The 20,724-nt window shown below is 53.2% G+C and overlaps 1 protein-coding gene across 1 annotated transcript in view; it reads right to left on the reverse strand.

Annotated features, from left to right (window-relative positions):
• LOC114011970 (BCL-6 corepressor-like protein 1) overlaps nucleotides 1-17,802 on the reverse strand; it is a 33,262-nt gene extending 15,460 nt beyond the window's left edge. Inside the window, 10 exon segments of the mRNA XM_055818023.1 lie at nucleotides 443-865; nucleotides 1,024-1,104; nucleotides 1,350-1,515; nucleotides 1,832-4,396; nucleotides 4,670-4,760; nucleotides 7,679-7,822; nucleotides 12,711-12,824; nucleotides 13,954-14,069; nucleotides 14,909-15,056; nucleotides 17,465-17,802. Of these exon segments, the coding sequence (XP_055673998.1) occupies nucleotides 443-865; nucleotides 1,024-1,104; nucleotides 1,350-1,515; nucleotides 1,832-4,396; nucleotides 4,670-4,760; nucleotides 7,679-7,822; nucleotides 12,711-12,718 (3,478 nt within the window). The 5' untranslated portion in view covers nucleotides 12,719-12,824; nucleotides 13,954-14,069; nucleotides 14,909-15,056; nucleotides 17,465-17,802.
• Between the last annotated feature and the right edge of the window lie 2,922 nt (nucleotides 17,803-20,724).

Below are 20,724 nucleotides of genomic sequence, written 5' to 3' on the forward strand. Positions count from 1 at the left end.
TGCCTTAATAAAGCAAGACAAAATGTAAAGAAGCCCAGCTGAATTGTGATGGCTCCATGTCCCTCCACTTCAGCCAGGAATGCTGACTACTCCCAGGGGCCCATTCTTGTCCAGAAATATTTCACTGTGCTACCTCATCCTATTCTCATTTTCCCATGCCCTCTCTCTTAATCTGAGAGTAAGATCAGTATCTAATTAGGCACACAAGCTGCTGTTTCCTACTCCAAAATTTACTGCAATATTTTTGAAAGAAGAGCTGATCAATTGAAGCAGACCACGCTGTGGACATCAAACCATTAATAATGACCGAGTTTCATCATTACCAAAAAAAACTAACAAAATCCCCACCAAAATCCCACATGTAATAAAAAAAAGCAATAAAACAACAACACCCCGTGCTGGGCCACAGCTTGATACTGGAACCCCCCTTCCCAGATTGTACCTGCTTTGGATTTTCGCCTCCTGTGGGGGTAGCCCACTCGCTCCTCCTCTCTCTCGGTCAAATATTCCCCCGTCTGGTATTTCCGACTTTTCTGTCGTCTCCTTTTCTTCCTTTTGATGTGGCTGTCATCTTCCTCCTCCTCGTTGGGCTCCCACAGCTGCCTGGGTGATTCCACTCTCCAGGGCAGCTCCCGATTCCTCCTCGTGTAACAGCTGCTCCTCTCAGACAGAGACCTGTCCCTGGCCCTGCGACTGTGACAGTGTGATGTCCTGTGGGATTTTCGCAGCCTGCGACGTTTCAAGGATGTCTCCTCCTCCCCTTCCTCCTCCTCTTCTTCCTGATCCTCCTCCAACAATGGTAAAATCTCCTGACCGCTCACATCACACTCTCCTGTCACACCAGCAGAAGAGCCAGCGATGCTTCCTGCAACAAAGTGAGATCTCTAGCTGACAAAAAAGCCAAGAGTATCTACAAGAAAACCCCTGCAAGGCAGGACAGAAGGCAGGGACAAGGCCACGTAAAAAGGGAAAGGCTCACAGTCCACCCAGGACTCCCAGCTGGGTCTCCTAGCACCAACTCACCCGACTGACTGCGTGTCCGACTGCTCAGCACCACCGGAATGAAATCCCGAAAGTTGTTCTTGGGCTTCTTCTCAAGGTAACCTGTGGGGAAAACTGCGCCTTGAGAAAACATGCTACAGATCTGTCCACGCAAGTCTGCTGGCCTGGGAAGGGCTGTTCAGCATCACATCGCAGCTCTGTTTTGGATCCCAACCCACTACGGGAAGCCACTAGCTCCAGAGGCTGTTCAGCTTCAGAGTAGCAACAGTTTGGCCACATGGGCATTAGGGTGACAGGAACCGCTGCAGCCTGACCCCGCAATAATACATTGCCATTCACAAGGGTACCTTCCTCGTGGCTGTCCCCATGGTGTGCTGGCGATGGGAACTCCGTCTTTGCTGGCCTCCTGCGCTTACGCTTTACCCTGAGACTGCTGTGATCTTGCCCTGATCCCAGGCCGCTTCGGCCTTCTCGCTTGCCAAGGTCATGCAGATCGTCATGGTGTTTTCGCCACTGTGAATGGAGGACATGGACTGAAGCCTGAGCTGCCAAATGACTGAGCTGGAATAGCAAAGGAGAAGGGACAAAACGCTGTCCCCTACTCATCATGCTGGTGCCCTCCAGCACTTTTGACACCCCAGATCCATTTTTGCTCTAGATAACCTGCAGACACGGGTACATTAATCCACTGCCAGGTAATGCCAAAGAGCATGGGCGGAAAGCCCTGTGCACTCAGCTGTGCCCTCCTCTGTGAAGAGCTCCCTCCTCGCCTGCAACCTCGCCTGCTAACCTTTGCCATAACCCAAGAGGCCCAGCCTATACCACCTACCTTCCGGCCCTGCGCACTCCGGCTCCCCGATTTGCCTGGGGGCTCCTCACCATCCTGGGTTTGACACTTCAGTCTCTTGTGGGCCTGCCTGGCGTCCCCACCATGCTGCCGCTTGGACTTGCAGTGCACGCTGCCCTCTTGCTTGATTTGGCCTGCTCCTTTGAGTTTGACCTCACCAAAGGCCTGGGGAGCAGTCCCAGCTCGTAGACAAGTCCCAGAGGTAAATGACATGTCACACTCCACTCGCTCCTTCTTGACCCTGCACAGATCCACCTGACGCACGCACTGGAGGGGCTCTACTGCTGGTGGCTCCTGGGAGCCTTCGCAGCCTAGCTCCTTGCGCTGACTCTCTGTGGGCACCTCTGAAATCATTCGCAGGCTCTGCTGCCCAGCTGCAGGCAGATCATGCGACAAATATGCTGCTAACACTTGGGTTTTAGGCTTTGCGTCCAACTGTTTGCGGCTACAGCTCCCCTGAGGAGCCTCAGTCTGTACATTACCCTCCTTACTGGAGTCAGCCTCTGGCCGATCACACTCTTGACTCTTCTGTGGAATGTCCAGCTTCCCCTTCCCCCCTTTCACATCCACAGCACTGGTCTGAAGAGATGGACCAGCAACCAGTGGGACTGGATTGGCTGGCTCCTCATAGAGCTTGGGCAAGGCCCGGCAGCTCTTGCTCTTGGCTACAGCTTCCCGTTCCTCGGGTGGGAGCCTGGGCAGCCCCTCCGGCAGGCTCTGGGCAGCTGTGCTGGACTCTGTGGGCTGCACGCTCGGGAATGTTGGGAGCTCACCTGCACCAGCTGGCTTACAGGAGCTGTTCTGGTTTGGGGGCAGCTGCCCTGCTGTAGAGATGCCGATCGAAAGCAGGGGGGTTTGATGATAAGGAGACCAGCCAAGAGGCAGAAGCTGAGGATTGGAAGGCTTTCCATTCACAGGGCATCGTGGGTACACACTTCCCTGGCCAGGATTCCAGGTGGACATGTCCTTGGACTGACACAAAGGAGCTCCTGGAGCAACTCTACCATGAAGTCTCCTGGCGGGATCCTGCTGTCCTTCTGTGCTGACCTGGTTGGATTTCTTCCCACAGGGAACCCCAGCACTGCGAGGCTCTCCCTGGTCAATGATGGAAATAGGCTCCTGCTTGGGAAGGTGGCGCGGATCTCTGCTGAAGCTCATGCCAGGGTCCTTGCTGAGCAGCAGCGAGGCAGGCACCGGGTTGGCGACGCCGACATAGGTGCCTGGAATGGTGCTGATGAGCGTGGTGTTCTTCACCCAGGAACCCTGCTCGCCATTGCGCAGGAATTCAGGGAAGATGACTAAGGGAGGGGTGGTGCCAAGACACGAGGTGACGCTGCTGCCCGTAGTCTGGGCTGCACGCTGGGACCTGGACAGGACTGTGGTGAGGAGAGCTTTGCCACTGGTGTGCACGGGTGTGAGGATGGGCATAGGAGGTGTTTTGCGTTGACTGGGTGGAGGCAGTTTCTGACGATTGGACTTGGAGGAGAGATCGAGAGGCATCTCGCTGCACTCTGGAGAGGAGACCATCTCACGCTCGAGCTGTGGAGGGGACTTCAGAGGAGAGAGTGAAGTGGCAGCCCCCGGTACTTGCGGCTCGGGAGCTGCCGGGGCTCTGGCGTGCGCACCAGTGCCAGAAGACGGAGCAGCACTCCCGCACGATGCTGCCAGCGCAGCCTGGCTGGATGAGAGGGAAGGGCCAGCGGTGCATGAGGGAGCGCCCTCAGCAGCAGCCTGGGCACTGCTTCCACCCGAGGGCGAGGGGCAGCTAAACTGATTCACCTCCACAGACACCACTTTGGCGTCTGAAGCCAAGGGTCTGGTGACAGAGAAGGGGTAGGGGTAGGAGCGCAACTCTGGGGAAGCGATAATGCCTGGCAGGCAACGCTCGTGTATGTAGGAAGGCAGGACAGGGAGGGTGAGGGTGGAGGAGACCCCCAAGGTGGCTGGCAGCGTAGCCACACTGAGTGGCTGCCCGCAGCTGGGTGGTGGGATGTACACCAGTGACTGGCTCGGGCTCAGAACTGCCCCAGCCTGAAAGGTCAGGGGTAGTTTTTGCATAGCAGGGGCCTGAGATGTGGGAAAGCACACTCTGTTCAAAGTAAAAGTAGCAGGAGTGGAGGCAGAGGTGTTGCAGCTGGAGACAACCACAGACAACGTCCCTTCTGCCAGCGTGCCTGGCCCCTGTGCTCCAGTGCTTGGGGTGGTTTTCTCCTTCCCAGCAGGCTCGCTCTCTGGAGCCACGGAGCAGGCTGGAGGAGCATCAGCCTGCTTGTCACTGCGAGGCTCTGCAAGTGTCCAGGCAGCATCAGCACCACCGCTCTCCTGCTCAGCAGCTCTGGGGACTGGAGGCTCCTGCCCTCTGCCATCCCCCTGGCTCACCAGAGGGCCCAGGGCATCATCTTTCACAGTCTTTCCCACACGCTCAGGGTTTGGGTTGGGATCAGGTGGCTGCTCTTCCAGTTTGGGCCCCAGCTTTTCCTCCACCTTGCCATCAGCATCCAGCCCCTGGGCACTGCTGCCACCACTGCTGACTGCTGTGAGCTCCACCTGCAACAAGAAGGGAGAAGAAGGTGTTCCTGAGAGCTGTGAAAGTGGCTCCTAGCACAACAGGCAGGACCTTCTCTCTATGCCCCGCTCAGGACACAGAGGCAGAAATGGCAAACAGTTCTTGCCAAACTAGAGCGCTGCTTTGCCTTACTGCACCTAAGTGCACCACCTTCAAGAAGGAGCCTGCAGGACCCATTAGGGTAGATGCTTTTGTTTAGCTTGTTCCACCAGGGAATGCCTTCTTGAACCCAGATGTGCACACGAGGAGCTCACCTCGGAAAGGCTGCTGCTGACGCAAAACTCTTGAGACCCCAAGTGCTGGGAGCTGCTCGTTTTAGACTCCTCATCAGAAAGGGGGGCTCTCCTAGTCGAGGAACAAGACACAGCATTACGAAAGCCCAAGACACCCTCCCAGGATCCTACCCCTCCCTGTCCCTGCATGGGACAGCAGATCAGCTGGCAGCCTGAAGCAGCATGCCTGCTCCAGGTAGCTAGCTCCTCATCAACACAGGTTATGTGGCCACTGCAGGCTGAGGGGATGAGGAACACTGCTGTCCACTGTGGCCTCCCTCTCCCAGAGCTCTGCCCGCTGGATAGCACCTCCTCACACAGAAATGCTTACCCTACACCACCTACGGGCCTGACAAGACCTTCTCTGTGGCACAGCAGCTCTGTGCACCCTCCTTACCCATGGCCATTTTGGCACACACACCCTGGTGTCACCATGGGCCAGCCCAGCCCTCCCTGGCTGCGCTGCATCACAGTCCGGCTCCACACATCCACTCCCAACCCCTCCGCTTCCTGTTCTGCTCCACCACACGTTTCCAGTCCCATCCTCCCCCGAGCCCCAGCCTGCCCCTCTCTTCTTCCACAGGCACCTCCGCACTCCCCATTCCTCTGTCTCCCAGCCACGCTCACTCCCTGCCCTGGGACTCCCCAGCCCAGCCCTGCTGCTCCCCGCCAGCCACAGGTGGACATCTCCCCCCAGCGCCAAAGCTATCTGGGCTCAAGCCGTCCGTAACAGAAGCAGCAGGTGCGGGCAGCCGCCTCGGTGTGCAGTGCCCTGCTGGCCTGCGCGTCTGACCCTTTCGCTTTGGAAGACAGTTTCTGAGCGGAAAGCCTGAATTTGGGGTACGGACTGTGAGCTCTGTGGAAATGGAGCACACCGAGGAGACAGTTGTTCTTGGCATCTGCGAGAACCCTGCACAGGAGACAGCGCTTGTGTCTTCAATGCCCTGGCCTGGGACACTCCTGCCCCAGCAGTATTTACCCCACAGGGATTCTCTGCTCTCGAAGGAACCAACCTCCAGCTCAGCTTCTGCTGCCGACATGATTTTTCTGGATTTGCTCCCCTAACCCCCAGGCTTTCACCACAAAGTAATGGACACAAGCTACAGGAGCCAGCTTTCTCCTCAGGCTCCCGCAGCCCCAGCACAGGCACCCCGCTCCGGGCTGCCTCACAACCCCCGTGACAGCCTGGTCCCTTCGAGGGGCTCCTGCCCCCTCGGCAGCAGTTTGGCAGGGCCCCTCCAGCCCAGACCGGCCACAGCAGGCCGGAGAGGCCTGTCACTAGCGAGGGGAGATGGGGGGCCGGGCCGGGCTGTGGCGCGGGGGCCGGGCTGGCAGGGGCCAGGCCGCCTCAGCACAGCCGGCGGGGCTCGGGCTGCCGCACAAGGGGGCCCGGACGTGGCCAGGCCCCGGGGCCCAGCCCCGCGCTGGGGCAGACCCGGCCCCGCCGGACCGAGAGGGACCTTTGCGGGGCGGGGAGCGGGGGTCCCGGAGCCAGCCCGCCGGCGCAGCCCGGTCCCCGAGGAGCCCTGCGGCGGCCGGCCGGGCGGAGCGCGGGCGGAGCGGGGCCGGGGCCGGGGCCGGGGCCCGCCACACACAGCCGGGCGACGCGCCGGTGAGACGCCAGGGGGCGCCCGAGCGCAGCTGGCTGCCCGCGGCACGGCGGGCGAGCGGCCGGGAGCTGGACAGCGGGACCCGGCCCTTCCCCGCCACCGGCACCGCCTCCTCCCGCCCTCGGCTACCTGCCAGGGCGGCGGGGCCGGCGCTGCCCCGTGCCGGGCCCAGGCCCTGTCAGCTGCCGGGACGGCCCCGAGGGCAGCCCCGGCCCCGGTGCTGCGGCCTGCCCCGCCTCCGGCCCCGAATGCCGCCGACCGGGGCTCCTCCACAGGCCGGCCCGTGCCGCGGCGTGGGGAGCCCGCCACACCCGGCTGCAGGGCACGGGGACGGCACGGCCAGCCGGTGCCAGCTGCCTCCCACCTGGCCCCAAGCGGGGCGGGCAGCCACGGGACAGCGCTCGGCTGCAGCCGGCCCGGTGTGCCCGTCTCACTCGCACCCCGAGCTTTGATGTTTGTTGTCAACTAGGAGTAGCTCCACCTGGTTTAGGAGAGGCGGAGGGCAACGCCATCCCCAGCTCTTATCTGAGGGACACACAGCAGGCCAAGCGGCTGCTGAGGGCTGAAGATGATCTCTGCCCGCATGTCTGCCTCAAGCCACAGTCTGAACTCTTCCCTGTCCCGCCGCTCTTCTGACCGGCCCTCGGAGGACTCGCCGCCAAAAGCCTCAACACCCACAGTCAGGAACGACAGGTGCGTGCTGCCTTCAAGCCCGTCAAACTTTTCTGGCTCTGGCAAATGCAATGAACACACGTAGTAGCCTCAAGGAAGCCACAAACTGATCAGTTTTGAGAACTCCCCCAAGAGCTGTGGAATAAAAAGGTGATGCAAAGCCACGGGGCAGGCCAAGAACTCATCTTGATCGATTCTGCCTCCCAGTCACTAATCCTCCCTAATCTCCTATTTGGTGGCGTGTCACAACTCTCCCTTCTAATCATTTGGTCTGTACTAACCCTCCTGGGTCACCGCCGACAGGTCTTAGCTACTTGGCTCGCAGTGGGTCAAGCTCTTCCCCTCTCTGGCAGTTAAGAGCACACGTCTGCTGAAGCCAACAGCACATGCAGAAAGCTCAGCCTCATCACCCACCAACATCATGGATGCACTACAGCTACACGCAGCCAGCAGCTCCTCTGCAGAGAACTCCAGCATGCTCTGCTTGTGCGCCCTCCTTGTTGGAGCACGGGATGTGGGGACCAGCACAGAATGCCACTGTTTAACCACACACCCATCCCCTCCCTGCAGCTCTTTCGCACCTCAGTCCATTTTACACCATAGGAAGAACAGGTTAAGCCAGCACCAGCTCCCTTCCCGTAGCCTTTCCCGATCCCTAACGCACTTTCTCCACTCTCTTCCTCCTTCCCCTACCACGCCGCCCACGCACCTCACCTCTCCTCGTTGAGGCCACACATGCGAATCCGGTCTGTGCTGCTCCAGTTGTGCACCCCACTGTAAAGAGGTGCTGTAGAGATCATGACAGCTGCTCGTCACCAACCGGGACTTGCTGGGGCTCACGGGGCCACTCTGCCTACAAAAGAAAAACAGAGGATTAGTAACTCTCCCTGGGATGCTCGCATTCAACCATGCTTGAAAAAGAGCCATCCGCAGCTTCGCTGTCAGGCAGGTTTGGTGCAATACCCAAAATGCTACACCTGTGCCTGGAAGATGGCTAGAAGACATCAGTAGCGCCTTGGGACAGAATCCACGGTACGCTCATCCTCAGATTAAACAATGTTACTGCCAAAAACCTCTAGCTACCCTGAGAGTTTCACACAGGTGTCTTTGCACACATATGCACCCCTCAAAAGAGTCCTCCACTCTTCTTCTCCCCCTTCCAGAGGAGCCTCCAGACCCCGGTAGTGAGCCGCAAGACCAAGCTTCTTCATGATGGTCTGTTACAATGCTGGCATCCCCATAGCTTCATATAACTTTCATAAACCGGCACACAGCGGGCTCAAGGGGGAAAGCCTCAAACAAGAAGGCAGCTGGGGTGCCCTGCAGGGGAGCAGAGGTTTGCCAACAGGGCCGTCAGTGCCATCAAGTGATTATCCCCTCCCTCTGTCAGGAAGGTGCTGGTATTCAGTATGATTACGGGTGGAAAACATGAGGAAATCCAGAGATCCATGAGCATCCAAGATTCACCGTCGGCTGGAGGAGCTTTTGAGGGAGAACGTTGCAGCCAATCGTGCAGCACTGGGTGTTCAAGCATTAAGGCAGCTTTGCTGCTCAAGTCCTATCAGGGAAAAAGCAACGAAGGAAGAGAGGCTCTACTGTGCTAACAAGTGGACTTGGTCGAACCAAGTAGGACTGACGCCAAAAGGCAGAGAGAGATGCTGTCAAAGAGGTTCTCGCTTCAGAGAAATACTAAACACACGAAAGTAAAGCAGGCATAGAGCCACAGCAATGCTCTTGGTGCAGCGGGTGAGAGTGGGAAGAAGCTGAAAGTGACACATGATCCCAAATCTCCCTCGGTTGTCTTTTCCCTGAAAAACCTCCTGGTGACAGAAGGACTGAACAGGACAAGAAGCAGCTTGCACCATCCGTTCATGCTGAAACGAGCCACGCAGGGATCTACCAGGCAGCAGCTCAAGGGATCAAGATGTGGAACTGAATGACACCTCTGAACACAGCTGCTGCCAGCCATCCTCACCCCAGCCCAAACATGCCAGTGAGGATCCTCCAGACAGGAAAGAAGGGTCAGGCACCCAGGAGAAATCGGGGCAAGGTAGCTTGTTTGCGAAAAAGAAGCAACTGACCCATCTGCACATATGAGGGCACAAGTGAGCAAACAAACTAGGGAAATCAGAGGTCAGGAGAAGAAGGGGAAACCTGCTAAAAGACACAAACCGTAAGATGGAAGAAATACTGTATAATGGAGGGAGACCCAGGCAGACGCTAAGACAGAGAGCAGGGTCATACCCAAAGAGAATGAGAGGTGGCTTGGAGCAGGAAGGGGAGGAGTCTTGTGATGCTTGGAGAGAAATGCAACATAAAGGAAATAGGGGAACAAACAATCTGCGGGGATTTCACCATCTTAGGCTAAACTGAAAGAAGGGAAAGAGAAAAGTTCTGCCCCTAAGCACAGTGGCAGGACAGATGCTTCAGAAGATATCAAAAGGGACCTTCTGTGCAATGGGGGAAGGGGATGCACGCGGCTGCACGATGTAGAACAGGAAGGAGTTGGAGATGAGCTGAAGCCTCAACTAAGCACAGATCAGGCATGACCCGAGAACGGGCTTGGCAAGGGAAAAATGATAGTGGCGTGGTACAAGGAGCTGGGAGAAACAGCACATTTTGAGTACTTGAGTGAGAACCGGTCAACAGAGGAGGCACAATGGCCACGAGAAGACAGCCAGCAGGACATAGTAACAGAGATAGTAACCTGCAGCAAAACCAGGTGGAAGAGGCTTGCTTTGAACCAGACGTCAGGAGTTTCCCTATGCTGCAGCTCGGTCCATGGGCCATGTGGTCCATATGGAGGTACCGTCCAGATCACTGGGTTATCCTTAGGTCCATTTCAGATTTCACAAACTGACAAGGCATTTTTACTTGCACACTACAAATAACCCTTACACCAATACAGCTACGAGTATAACAGCAGTTACAGAATGCTGTGCAGGAAGTTTCGGAAATTGTAGCCACATAAGGTAGACGCTCCTGATCTGGCTCTGGTCAAGCTGGGATGAGCACTGGGAACCACAGAACTTGGCCAGCACTCGGTCTATTAGGAAGCAGGTTAAATGAGGCAAAGGAGAAGCTCACAACTCTGCTGAGCTGGGTTCTTGGCACCAAGGTACCTCTGTGACACCTTCACTGTGCTGCAGTGTAAACTTGGCCTGTGATTTTCAAAAATTGAAGATCCATCTTTAAAATGCAGCTCCTGGGACAATAAAACTGTTGTGTCAAACAAGCACACGCACCCCTCACCAATGGTGTTTTGGGTTTTTTCTTCATACCTTTGCTGCTTCGGCACAAGCCAGCAGTACAGAGGGCTTAGGATACAGCTACGAAACGTGGCTTCTGTTTTGGGAGCTCTAACTAAACATGCAATGGACAGTCTTTAAGTTGGGAAAGCTGACAAAAAGCTTAAAACCAAATAAAATACAACACTTCTTTCATTTTTATAGAACTCCTTAGATTTGTATTTTTTATATAGAAATGAGAAATCAGGGGTTAGTCATGCTTTTTACGCTGTCTAAAGGCTTTATTCAGCAGTGCCTCCCCTGTCCATTGAGAAGAGCTTGTGTCCATCTTTTTTCAGATTCTCTGTAGCTGGAAGAAGTTTTTTTGCCAGCCACTGCAGACGAGTTTTCCTAAAAGGCACAACTGGTCCATTTATGTATTCCTTCAGCATGATAATGATTTCAAAACTGCGCCTGCTGGTCTGAACCTTGATTTCATGTTCTAGTTCCCCCTAACAAAATAAATATAACGTTCTTTTCTGTAGCTGCCGCATTGCAACAGGGTCTCCAGGAAGGGATTCTGCATCCAGCCCATCATAAAGAATCACACAGAATTCAAGAGACTATTTTAAGACCAACATGCTCTACACTGATTATACACTTCAGTGGTGAAGATGAGAATGAGGAGTACAATGAAGAGGAAGAGAACTGTAAACCGTTTTTTTCTTTCTTTTACAAGGAAGAAGAATGGTGGGGTTTTTCCAACTTTTGCAATGCACTGCACAAATGATTTCTTAAAATAAGCATTACATTTCTAGAAAAGAGCTGTCAACAAGTTTTTGAAATAGTTTGCCACTAATCTTCAAAATATTGGAGCTGATAGCCACCCCCTGTAGCTGACACAGTCTTTTCTAATTCCTGTGAAATGCCTAGCTGCCTATTTCCATAGTGGTATCATTCCTAAATCTCCATTTCTTTAAAGAGAGTTTAAAATGGGATCCACCAATCAGGTGATCAGGTCCACAATTCAGATGGTCATCAAAGAGTCTGCAAAATTTCTCAAATTTCAGGTACTTCTTTATGGGAAGCATACTCTTTGCTACTTTAACAGAATGTGTATGTGTAGGTGTAGGTATTTACAAAGAGGCGTTTTGTAAAACGTTAGTTAAAACGTTGACTGTCTCTCACTTAGAGATGAGAGATTCTGAGGGAAGGAATGGATTGCACGTTCCCAGAGAGTGAAAGCGAGAGAACACCCTGCTCCCACGCGTTCCCTCCGTAAATGCCTGTGCTAGTTCTCAGGCGGCCCCAAGCTGCTTTTCACATCCCCCCTGCCCTTCAGGCTGGCTGGCAGGGCTGCCTGTTAGCACTCCCTCACTGCCTTTCAAGCTGCGTAAGCCCCAATCCCATCAACAAGACAAACGGGAGGGCTTTGCTATCCTTATTATCCTCAACGGAGACAGGGAAGGAGCACTCATGTCACCAGCTCTGCTGGCAGGCATCACAGGACAGCAGGTCTGAGCAGAGGGTTTGTGTCAAGCCCTCCCTGGGGACACGTTGATCCCAAAGGTTTCCTTTTGGGTGTCAAAGGGTGATTGCTTAGAAAAGGAGCGCTGAGGATGGCTTTGGAATCATTTAAGATCAACAAAGAGTAGCTTCTGAGTACGTGTTGGGCCTGCAGTTCCGTTGCACTTGGCAAGAGCTGCTGTTAAGGACTCCTTTTCCTGGCCAGAAGCAGAGTTTGTGGGCAGACAAAAACCAACAGAAAATCCAGAACCAACAGAAAATTCTTAAATCCCTTGCTGAGGAATTATCAAAAGCTTGACTCCGTTTAGTGCTTCTGGGTCTGAAGCTGAATTTCAGCAAGCAAAAGCATCTGCGACAACTCTTAGGTTGTGTGTCCTTTTGATGCTGCAAAACATAAATAATGCTACTTGCATGCATCTCAGTTAAATGTACCGTGGCTAGCTTCTTCAACCAGTCTGGAGCTTAAAGGTCAGCTTCAAAATGCTGCCTGGTGTACTTTTTTCTAAACATAGCTTCAGTCCGCTTGGAAGAAAATGCGACTGGCTACACAAGTCTTGATGCAAGGTAGAAACAAAGCCTATTTGTAGCCTAACGTGAGCATCAAATAATAATTACCTGATCAACAGACTGACAACCTGGCTGAAGACAATGCTACCAAAGAGGATAAAGTACAGGCTACGATGATACAGTCTTGCTGTGAATACAACCCAGTCAAGTAACTGTCAGGTATGTTCTTTGAAGGTTATGGGAACATTGTAGAGATGTTTGTTTTAAGAAGATAGATACATGCATATGTTTTCCTTTTTTTTTTTTTTTTTTTCTTTTACAAAAAACTTCTAGTTACATGAAAGACCCCTGGGATCCACGTCCACCATCAAACATTTGTTTTTGTTGTGGAAACCCTGGCCACAATAGAAAGAATTGCCCAACAAAATGGGTCAGTTTGTGGGGCACTTCTGATGCTACCGAACATTTTAGGGTTTTTACCTTGGCATTTATGTGACAAAGACATGAACACTCCCAGTCAGAATTGTTTCTCTTGGGGTGAAATACAGAGGTTATATGGCAATGTTGCAAAGCCCTTCCAAATTCAAGGGAAGCCTGGAATTATGAATTACAGCAAAGCAGTAGTTAAGTCACAGTGCAATTTGATGGCATCACATGAATTTATCAGGACATTTAAGCTTTTGAAAATACTTCAAGGACAAAATGCTTAAAAGTTTTTACAATGGCTGGACAAAAAGTGGGATGATGCAAAAAACAAGGGTTCCTTTTGTCACTTTTCACTAAGCTTGCAGAATGTAACTTATACAGAGATACTATAAAATGGTGCATAGGCACAGCATGTTAACCATAACTGAGGATGTGTGTCATAGGTAAAGCGGTTGATTTGGTAACACATCTGTAGTGAGAATGATGTTGCTGTCTGCTGGGAGAGGGGGGGAAGAGAGTAAGACATTCTGCCCCTCTACGCCTTGCCCTTAACATATTGTTATCATGCCTGAGACAGATATTTTTTTTTTTTTAATCTAGGAAGAAGGAGATTGAGTTCAAATCTCTATTCTGTGTGCTGCTTTTTAAAACCCCAGGGCATCTGTCCTTTTTGGAGTAAAATGGTGAGTCTAGCCTATAGCAGGCCAGGGAAAGGCTGCTGAGTACTTCCTTCCCTGCGTTTTCTCCTGCCCTTTTTGACTGTGGCACTGAAGGCCACTGCTGCTTGGGAGCCCCCATCCCTAATACAACAGCCCAACATTCCTGTTGAAGCTGAGTAAGCTTGGTTTTGGTTAGCTAACGAATATGAAGTCGTTCTCCTGAAGCAAGTGGTGGAGTCATAGTATACTACCGCGTGTGGGTTAGTGTCCCACAACCCAGGGGAAAAGTGTCTGAGCTGCAGCAGCTAGCAAACTAGTTGTCCAATACAACAGCTGAAGGGAAAGTCTGGCACTTCCCCTGTTCCAGCCTTGTAGTCCTGCTACTTCTTGTTGTGCGTGGTGAGCATAAGGACCGCTGAGCTGACTGGAATTGGCTGAAATAAGGACTGGTCGAGCTGACCAAACTTTTTTCTAGGTGAGTCTCCCCTAGAAAAAGACCATTACTATAGTCATAGAGCAAACACCCTAAAAATCATTCTTCTTGTTTAAGTTTTGTAAGAAATATATATATATAAATATAAAGAAATATTTATAGAACTGTATAGATCTGTGCTAGAAAACCTAGGACATCTACTTACAGGTAGCTCAGTAGAACTCCTTCTTACTGATTCAAAACAATCCATCCAAGACACAAGCTGAGGAAAAACTTCTTCTGTTTTTGAGTCGATTACTGTACTCTGGCAGCAGCACATTGCTGGAGACAGAAGAGGAGAATTAATGTCTTCTGGAAGAATACAGTGTCCAAAAGAAATGCAAACCCAGCATCATTAAATCTGCACCCCAATCCAGAATGTTAACTGTGTCCTCAGCAGCATCAAAACAGGTTTGCAAATGCATGAAATTTATAACTATTGCATGTATTGTTGCGATGACATAATGAAAATAAAAGGCATACCCAGTGACTAATGTTCACTCTGATTGAATACTTATTTCCATTGAATTTTAAACTCATTGGGTAAAAAAACTTGCTCAAGTTTTTTTTTTTTTTTTTTTCCTGGAAAGGATCCCTTTAGCAAGTGTTGTGACCATTCCTTAAATGGTTTTCAGTTCATCGGTTCCCCTAAAGAATTCTCCAGTTAACCTCATTCTATTATGCACGTGTGAAATATTTTTTTTCCTTCCTAGCCTGAAGTTTTCTTTTAACCTAAACGTAGATAGCTTAAATTGATATCACCTAGGCTCTTTTATCTTTATGCTACTCTTTTCCAATAGCCATGATGTTTTGTTTGCCTCTCAGATGGGAAAAGTGTGTGGTTGTAGAATGGTAGTGCATTTTTGTCTGTGGGGCATATTGGAACCCCACGGTTACAGCTCTGAACGTTAAAGCTTGATCTGTTCACGCATTCCTGCTTGGCAGCATTTAATCCTGGCACAGAAAGGGAATTCTGAAGTCCCTGCGCAGGTGATACTCAGTTCAGTTGAGTAGCTTAGCAGCAGGCTACTTCTAGATCTAACAAAAAAGAGTGAAAAGAATAGTGATTTGAATTTTAAAAAAACAAGGGACGGACACACACCAGAATACAGTAATATTACCCAGAAATCCTGTGTCTTTGCATCTCACGTACATTCTCATTGTTTCTTCACTCCTTTCCTGTTTGCACAGGTGAAATGGATCAGCACTTCATCTGGCAAGTTGTTTTTCTTCCCTTCCTCCTGAAGGGGAGGCAACTCCCTGAAACTCCTGGAGAGCAGACAGAGATAAGGAGCATTAGATGCGGGAGCTGGAGCAGTATCAGAAGACTGAGGCCTATGAAGTCTTTAGCAGGAGAGCACAAGACAGACAAAAAGGCAAATCACACAGACAAGGTATTGAACGGGACAAAAAGATGTGCCTGGAACAACAGAAGATTCCCAGCTGGCTGTGCAGACTGACTCTCGTTTACAGCCTTTGATTTAAAGGCTTGTTAAAATGTGGATGCTCATCTCAGGGAGCTCACCTGTGGGCATGAAACAGAACATTTTTATTCCCGCAGATCCAGGTTTCATAAACATGGCATATAGCAATATACACTAGAAACAGCAATTGTCATCAGCAGTGGCCAAACCATTGTTAATTGTTCTCCATTGTTCTGTTATTGCTTGTTAAAGACAATGTGTTTTGAATTAGGAAATTTAAAGTGCTGAAGCAGCTAAAGTGGCAGAACCAGGCCTCGTCCCCAGTATAGCCCTAATCCAAGCCTGGTTTAACACCCAGTCCAGTTAATCAGTGGGAGAACAGAGAAACAACAGATCATCCATTTGTGCACACAGGTGCACAATTTCTAGAAAAATTAGTAGATGTGACTAGGAATTGCTTGTTCAAAGACTAAGTGTGCTTGAAGGAGTGTGTGAGTTAAAGCTGGCAGAGATCACGATCCGAGGAGGAGCCTGGAACCCAGGCAGAGACTGGAACCGAATAGATCAGTCAGCTGGGACAGGGTCAGGTGAGGGATTTGCAGAACTGACACGACCAAAGGAAACTTCTAAAAACTTCGGACACTGACTAATGATTTGGTAAGTGTATATAAGCCGTGCTGTATCCCTTTGCTCTGCCACTCGCTGGGGTGGTAGCCCAGCTCTGAGTTGTGATTAAAGCAAACCAAATTTAACAAAGTTGTGATTATACCAAACCAAAGCTGCCGGCAACTAGGTGAAATCACCTGATGAGACTTGGACATGGGTAATTCCAGACACAGACCTGAAAGTGCTCTTGCATTTAAATTTTAAAAATCGCAGACTGGTGAGGAAGGTAATCAATTTGATAAGAATGGAAAATAGACCCAGCATTGGAAGGGGGGCAGCCCTTGCTGAGGTTTTAGAGAACTGGGAAAAGATACCCCTGGCACAGGCTTTGCTGAAATGAAAATTCATTATTTTGTGCCAGGAGGAATGGCCATTCCTGACTCGTACTAGAGGAGGACCCATGGATGTGTGGCCTCCTAGAGGAACTTCTAAGCCTCATAAACAAAAAAATGTTGAGAGTAATTTTAGAAGACTTTGGCAGCCAGGATATTGATTATTGGTATATTCGGTATAATTTGGCACAGCAAAGACATGAATCACCTAGAAGAAGGGTCCTAGCTAATGCAACTGCAAATTATTTTTTTTATTTGTTAGTTGTTTAACTTATTCTCACCCTCACATACCCTTCCCCTGAGTCGTTTGCCTCAGTATCATGTGTATTCTGTGTATTAGTTAATAACTGTTAACTAGTTATTTTGCCCCTTCCAAATCTTTCATCTTTGTGCATTACATGCCCAAAATGTGGGTGAAAGGACAGGATAGAGGCTTTTCTATAGGCTTGCTTTCCAACTAATCACCACCAACAGAGAGAGGAACAAACTCCAAAGCAGGGAACATCTTGAGGTTTGCCTGTGGCACACTGTGAGCTCACAGGAATGACTTAATTGCCACTCATCCTCTTGGCTTCATACTACTACTATAGCAACCTCTGGACAACACTTTTCTTATGGTACATACGCACAACTGTTCCAGTACTTCTAATCTCTCCCCAGATCAGCATGTCCCTGACATCAAGTTAGTTTCAGTTTCCCTTCTGGAATTTAACTACTACTTTTAATTAAACAAGGACCTCACAGATGAAGACAAACTACAAGAAGGAATGTCAAATGCATCTATCAAAAAATAAAACCCCAAGCCACTTTCTTGTCAAACTTTAGTTCCTTCGTGTTTTACTCACCAAGAATCAGTGCGGGATGGCACACAATGTATAGTATAAAGCAGTAAGCATAATGCCTTCAAAGACACCATGTACTCCCAGAGGAGTACAATGTCACTTTTCTGACTCACAAGGGAGAAAATGAATTGTGGCCGCTGAACATCCAGCATTCAGAAAAAGACGGAATGCAGCACCAGCCTGCGGACGGGGCTGGCTGAGCTGGAGGGACGCGTGCTGCTCTCTGTACACGAGGCCAGCCAGCTCTCCCCAGCCAGCTGCGTGCAGCTGTGCAACACAGGAGAAAACCAGAGGCACTCAAGAGATGAAAACGGCAAATGGATGAAAATTTGTGATCCTATCGCAAAAAATCTGAGGAGGTAAGGCATACTTCAAGGACAAAACTCCATGCTTTTGCTCCGGTGAGAACTTACTGCTATTTCATCTCCCCTCCTCAGGCTTCTGCTCAGCGTTTCCAGCAGGATCAGAGGGCTCATTCTGCAGCTGCCGAACCTGGGACAACTCCTCTGCCCCATGTGGGTTATTCACTGACTGTCAAGTTCCACCACCGAACGAGCTCGTCTGAAAAAGCCCAGAACAGCAAAACCCTTGAACCGTCGATGCCCTGCCTGGCAGCCACCCTGACAGCGGCAGCTGCATTTTACCCGAAAAAAGCCTCCTGCAGCATGTGCGCTCCCGTGAGGGGCCCGTTCTCTCTAATCCCCCCCGGAGCAGTCTCCCCCCGTGCCCGGCCGACCCCCCCCCTGCCGCGGGGGCTCCGCAGGCGCCGCTCCCTGCCCGCACCGGGGCTACCGGCACCCGCGCCAAGGCAGCGCCCGGCGCACCGGGCCCGGCTGAGCCGTCACGGCAGGGCCGGGGGCGGGGGGGCTGCGGGCCCGGCTGCGGGGGGCAGCTGCGCGGGGCGAGCGGGGCAGCGGCAGGCTCGGGGGAGCTCTGGGGAGGCGCCAGCCGCCGCCGCCGCCGCCCCCCCCCCCGGCTCTCGGGGCCCCCGGGCCGCCCCCCCCGGGGCCGCGGCGGAAGGAGCCCCCCCTCGGGCCCGCTCGCCGCCCCCGCCGGGCTCGCCCCCCGCAGCAAAGCGCCCCCGGCGCCGCTCCGGCCCGCAGCGCCGCCAGCCCCCGGCACGGCCCGGGGAGCGCGGCCGCAGCCGAGTGCCGGCAGCCGGCACCGCCCGGCGCTCCCGACACGGCGCGGCCGCCCCCCGGCAGCGCTGCCCCCGGGCCCCCAGCGCGGCTCCGGCCCCCCCGGCCCCGCTCCCCGCCCCGGCCCGGGCCCCGCCGCCCCCCCCGGCGCCCTCCCCCCGCGCCCGCCGCTCGCCGCCCCGGCCCCCCGCTCACCTGCCCCGGCGCGGCCGCGGCCCGGCGGCGCTCAGCGGCCGCTCCGCTCCCCGCCCCGGCCCCGCCGCCGGCAGCCGCCCCGCTACAGGGAGGGGCCGCCGCCGCCGGCCCCGCTGCCCGCCCCGGGGTCCCCTCGCCCCGGGGTCCCCCCGCCCCGGCCCTCAGCCGGAGCCCCGCGGGGAAAGGGGCCCTGGCCCGACCCCTCCCCCGGGCTCCCTCGCAGCCCCTCGCCCGGCGCTGCGGCGAATGAAGAGACGGGACGCAGCTTGATGCAAGCAAGTGCCCATTTATTAGTGATTTTCTTACAATTATATATGTTGCTGCCTTCTACATATTACACACTGATTGGTTAAATCTTAAGCGTAAAAAACACTGATTGGTTGATATTTAAGGCACACCGTTAGAACAACAGGTACTTACTAGTTTATCTTGACCTAGCAATAATTTTTATTCCAAGGTTAGGGAGTTTCTTTCTACGCGGCTTTCTTAATTACATATTGGCGCCATCGGTTCCCTTATCTGGCTACTTGTTTCTCTGTCCGTCTGGTTGCCTCCTCAACTGTGCTGGCTCAGGGGTCTGCAGTTAGCTTGTTCCTTTGCTCCCAGGGCTTGTGCCCTACAAGTTCTAACAAGTCTCTATTCATCAGGCTCTCAGTACTTGGACTCTTGTCCTTGAGGCCTTGTCCTACACGGCGCCGAGGGGGCGCGGACGCAGCCGGGGGCGGCGGCGGGGAGCGAGCCCCGGGAGCGAGCCTGCTGCGGGGCTGGAGGCCCCCGCGCCCCCCCTGCCCCGGGACGCCTCGGCCGGCGTTCCCCGAGCCGCGCTCGCCGTTCCGGGGGGCTCGGCGACGCTCCCCTCCGTGCCCGCGCCGGGACGGGCTCCCCAGGGCACGGACGCCCCCGGCCCCAGACCCGCCCCCCCCCCCCCCCCCCCGGCATGTGGGCACATGAAGGAGACCCCAGCGGGGCGCGGAGGGGCTGGGGCGGGTGCGGGGCGGGTGCGGGGCAGGGGGAGCTGAGCTGAAGGGGGCGCTGGGCGAGCGGGGCCGCTCGGAACGCGGCGCGTCCTCTCGCAGCCCGAGCGGGCTGGACTCTGAACGCCGCTGTCACGGCTGCTCGTTGCGGGTTTGCACACGTGCCTGGCACAAAAGCAAACGCTCCGGCTGGTGCTGGAAAATGTCTTATCCCTTCCGTAGCTGTTCCGCCTGGGACAGAGTTAATTTCCCCCTGGTAGCTGGCACAGACCTGTGATTTGCTGTGGGATGAGCCCCAGGCTAGTAACACGCTGTTGCGTGCTGCCCGGCAGCGCCCTCGCACCAGCGAGAGGGCTGGGGGCACCGGAGGCTGGGAGGGGACACGGCCGGGACAGCTGACCCACTGGCCAAAGGGCTGTGCCATACCTTATTTCATGCTCAGTGTATAAACCGGGGGAAAGCTGGCCAGGGGGCCGTGCTCGGGAGCCGGCTGGGCAGCAGTTAGTAGGGGGCGAGCAACTGCGTTGTGCGTCACTTGTATACTCTAATTCTTTTCTTATTCCACTTCCTTTTCTGTCCTGTTAAACTGTCTTTATCTCAACCCACAGATTTGACACCAGCAACACTCCGCCACCACCCCCCCAGTTCTATCCCCCAACCCGCTGGGGTGGGGGGGCATGGGGCAGGACAAAATGAGCCAAAGTGCCACCTGTGTGGTATTTAGCTGCTTGCCAGGTTCAACCACACCACCGCCCTTGCAGCACCGCTCAGGGAGATAACCCCATGAGGCCGCAGGACGAGGCTGTACCATCATCAGCATCCAGGCTTACGGATCCACCGCAACAGCCACAGCCCTTGTGCTGCTGCTGCATGTCTTGCTCGCTTGGTCAATAAAGCCCAAAGTGTAAAACTTCAAAGAGCAAAATGAAAAATAAAGAACAAATCTCGGTAATTCACTTTCTACTAAAAAAAGTGTGGGTATGTTTATGTGCATCCAATAAAAATACTTACAGTGTGGAAGTGTTTGATTTTTGTTTTGCACTATTGGAACTTGCATAGCTGTGAACTGGTACTATTAAATTACCCATCTCCAAAATACAGTTATAATTTGACTAGGGTGGGGTTTTTTGTTACATAGTTGGGAGTGACATCTGGCCAGCTGTGCTGCCCAAGAGAGATGCTACTGATCTGCCAGGGAAATGTGCCATTGCAAGAAGGAGACAAACAAAGTACTTCGGAGCACTCCTTCAAAACATCTGGGAAAATCCCATAACATTCAGCTGCACCTTTTTAAACATTGATGCCAAAATGGCACAGAGTAACGGCTCCGAGACAAATTTTGTCTGTAAGTAGCAGCTGGTTCAC

This window comes from Falco peregrinus, chromosome 13 (assembly GCF_023634155.1).
Source record: "Falco peregrinus isolate bFalPer1 chromosome 13, bFalPer1.pri, whole genome shotgun sequence".
In the NCBI taxonomy this organism is placed as follows: Eukaryota; Metazoa; Chordata; class Aves; order Falconiformes; family Falconidae; genus Falco; species Falco peregrinus.